Here is a 1927-nt window from a genome sequence, read left to right as displayed (position 1 = left end):
GCGGGCAGCCCCCCACGCAGGCCTGCGATTCCTCCGACCCGCGGCGGGCACACCCCGCCGCCCTCCTGACCTTGGCAGGGGGCACCGCCAGCCCCCTGTGCTGGCGTTCCGACTGGCTGACGCAGACGCCCCTCAACGTGAGCCTCACAGTACCCCTGGGCAAAACTTTCGAGCTGGTGTTTGTGAGCTTGCGCTTCTGCTCCGCGCCCCCCACCTCAGTGGCCCTGCTCAAGTCGCAGGACCACGGCCGCAGCTGGGTCCCTCTGGGCTTCTTCTCCTCCTGCTGTGGCCTGGACTATGGCCGCCTGCCCGCCCCTGCCAATGGCCCAGCCGGTCCCGGGCCTGAAGCTTTGTGCTTTCCTGAGCTCCAGACCCAGCCTGATGGCAGTGGCCTTCTGGCCTTCAGCGTGCAGGACAGCAGCCCGCCAGGCCTGGATCTGGACAGCAGCCCAGTGCTCCAAGACTGGGTGACCGCCACAGACATTCGAATAGTGCTCACAAGGCCTGCCATGCTGGGGGCCACCAGCGACTCCGAGGCCGTGGTCTCTTACTCTTACTCAGCCACTGAGCTCCAGGTGGGCGGGCGCTGCAAGTGCAATGGGCACGCTTCCAGGTGCTTGCTGGACACCCAGGGCCACCTGATCTGCGACTGCCGGCATGGCACCGAGGGCCCCGACTGTGGCCGCTGCAAGCCCTTCTACTGCGACAGGCCCTGGCAGCGGGCCACAGCCTGGGAAGCCCACGCTTGCCTTGGTGAGGCCTTGGAGGGTGGCCTGGGGATCTTGGATCCAGCCAGCCTGCCCCTGACCCATCCCTCTCTGCAGCTTGCTCCTGCAATGGCCATGCCCGCCGCTGCCGCTTCAACATGGAGCTGTACCGATTGTCCGGCCGTCGCAGTGGTGGTGTCTGCCTCAACTGCCGGCACAACACTGCCGGCCGCCACTGCCATTACTGCCGGGAGGGCTTCTATCGCGACCCGGGCCGTGCACCGAATGACCGCCGCGCTTGCAGGGGTGAGCCTGCATACCCCCACCCTCTGGTTTCACATATTCCCAGATGCGTTTCTGACCATTTCACCTCTGTCCTTAGCCTGTGACTGTCACCCTGTTGGTGCTGCTGGCAAAACCTGCAACCAGACCACAGGCCAGTGTCCGTGCAAGGATGGTGTCACTGGCCTCACCTGTAATCGCTGCGCCCCTGGCTTCCAACAGAGTCGTTCTCCAGTGGCACCCTGTGTTAGTGAGTGACCCTGCCCTGCTTAGGCCACCCCAGCTCCCTGCTGCTGCCTACATATCCCCTGAGAGCTCCAGAAACCCCAGGCCCCCTCAAATACAGGCCATTCTTCCACCCTCTCTGCAGAGACCCCTGTCCCTGGACCCACTGAGGAGAGCAGCCCTGTGGAGTCACAGGGTGAGTGGGCACATATCAGGTCCTAGACTGGCATGTCCATGAGAGGAGGAGTGCTATGGGTTGAAGCGGGTAGGAGGAGAGGTTGGGGGAAGGAGGTGGGGATCTGTGCCAGCCTGCCCACTCCGTTGTCTCCCCTCCCCAGACTGCGATTTGCACTGCAAACCCACCCGGGGCAGCTACCGCATCAGCCTGAAAAGGTTCTGCAGGAAAGACTATGGTAGGCAGCCCTCAGGCCTCCCGCCCCCACCTTCCCACCTTGCCCTCCCCACGTTCCCGTTGGATACCCTGACCCTTGCTGGCCCCCATCCCTCAGGGGCCCCACTGCCACTGGCCCTGCCCCGTCAGCCCCTTCGTGATCTCTCTGCTCCCTCCTCTGCGGTGTCCTCTCTGTGCGCTCCCTCTCCAGTGGTTGTCCTGTTTCCCTCTCAGCCCTCCCTCCTGGCCACTGGCGCCCGGTTCTCCTCTGAGCAGCCTGCCGCTTCCCAGCCTAACCCCGCCCCCTCTCGTCCTCTCCGCA

General features: G+C 64.7%; 1 protein-coding gene across 1 annotated transcript in view; it reads left to right on the top strand.

Moving 5' to 3' along the window:
- The first annotated feature begins 6 nt into the window (after nt 1–6).
- The window catches only part of NTN3 (netrin 3), a 2455-nt gene continuing 534 nt past the window's right edge, over nt 7–1927 (top strand). Inside the window, exons 1-5 of the mRNA XM_015564050.1 lie at nt 7–753; nt 825–1013; nt 1090–1239; nt 1360–1410; nt 1553–1685. Of these exons, the coding sequence (XP_015419536.1) occupies nt 510–753; nt 825–1013; nt 1090–1239; nt 1360–1410; nt 1553–1685 (767 nt within the window). The 5' untranslated portion in view covers nt 7–509. The remainder of the gene's footprint in view (nt 754–824; nt 1014–1089; nt 1240–1359; nt 1411–1552; nt 1686–1927) is intronic.

Source organism: Myotis davidii, unplaced genomic scaffold (genome assembly GCF_000327345.1).
Source record: "Myotis davidii unplaced genomic scaffold, ASM32734v1 scaffold599, whole genome shotgun sequence".
Lineage (NCBI taxonomy): Eukaryota > Metazoa > Chordata > Mammalia > Chiroptera > Vespertilionidae > Myotis > Myotis davidii.
This window is presented reverse-complemented; position numbering and strand designations above follow the sequence as displayed.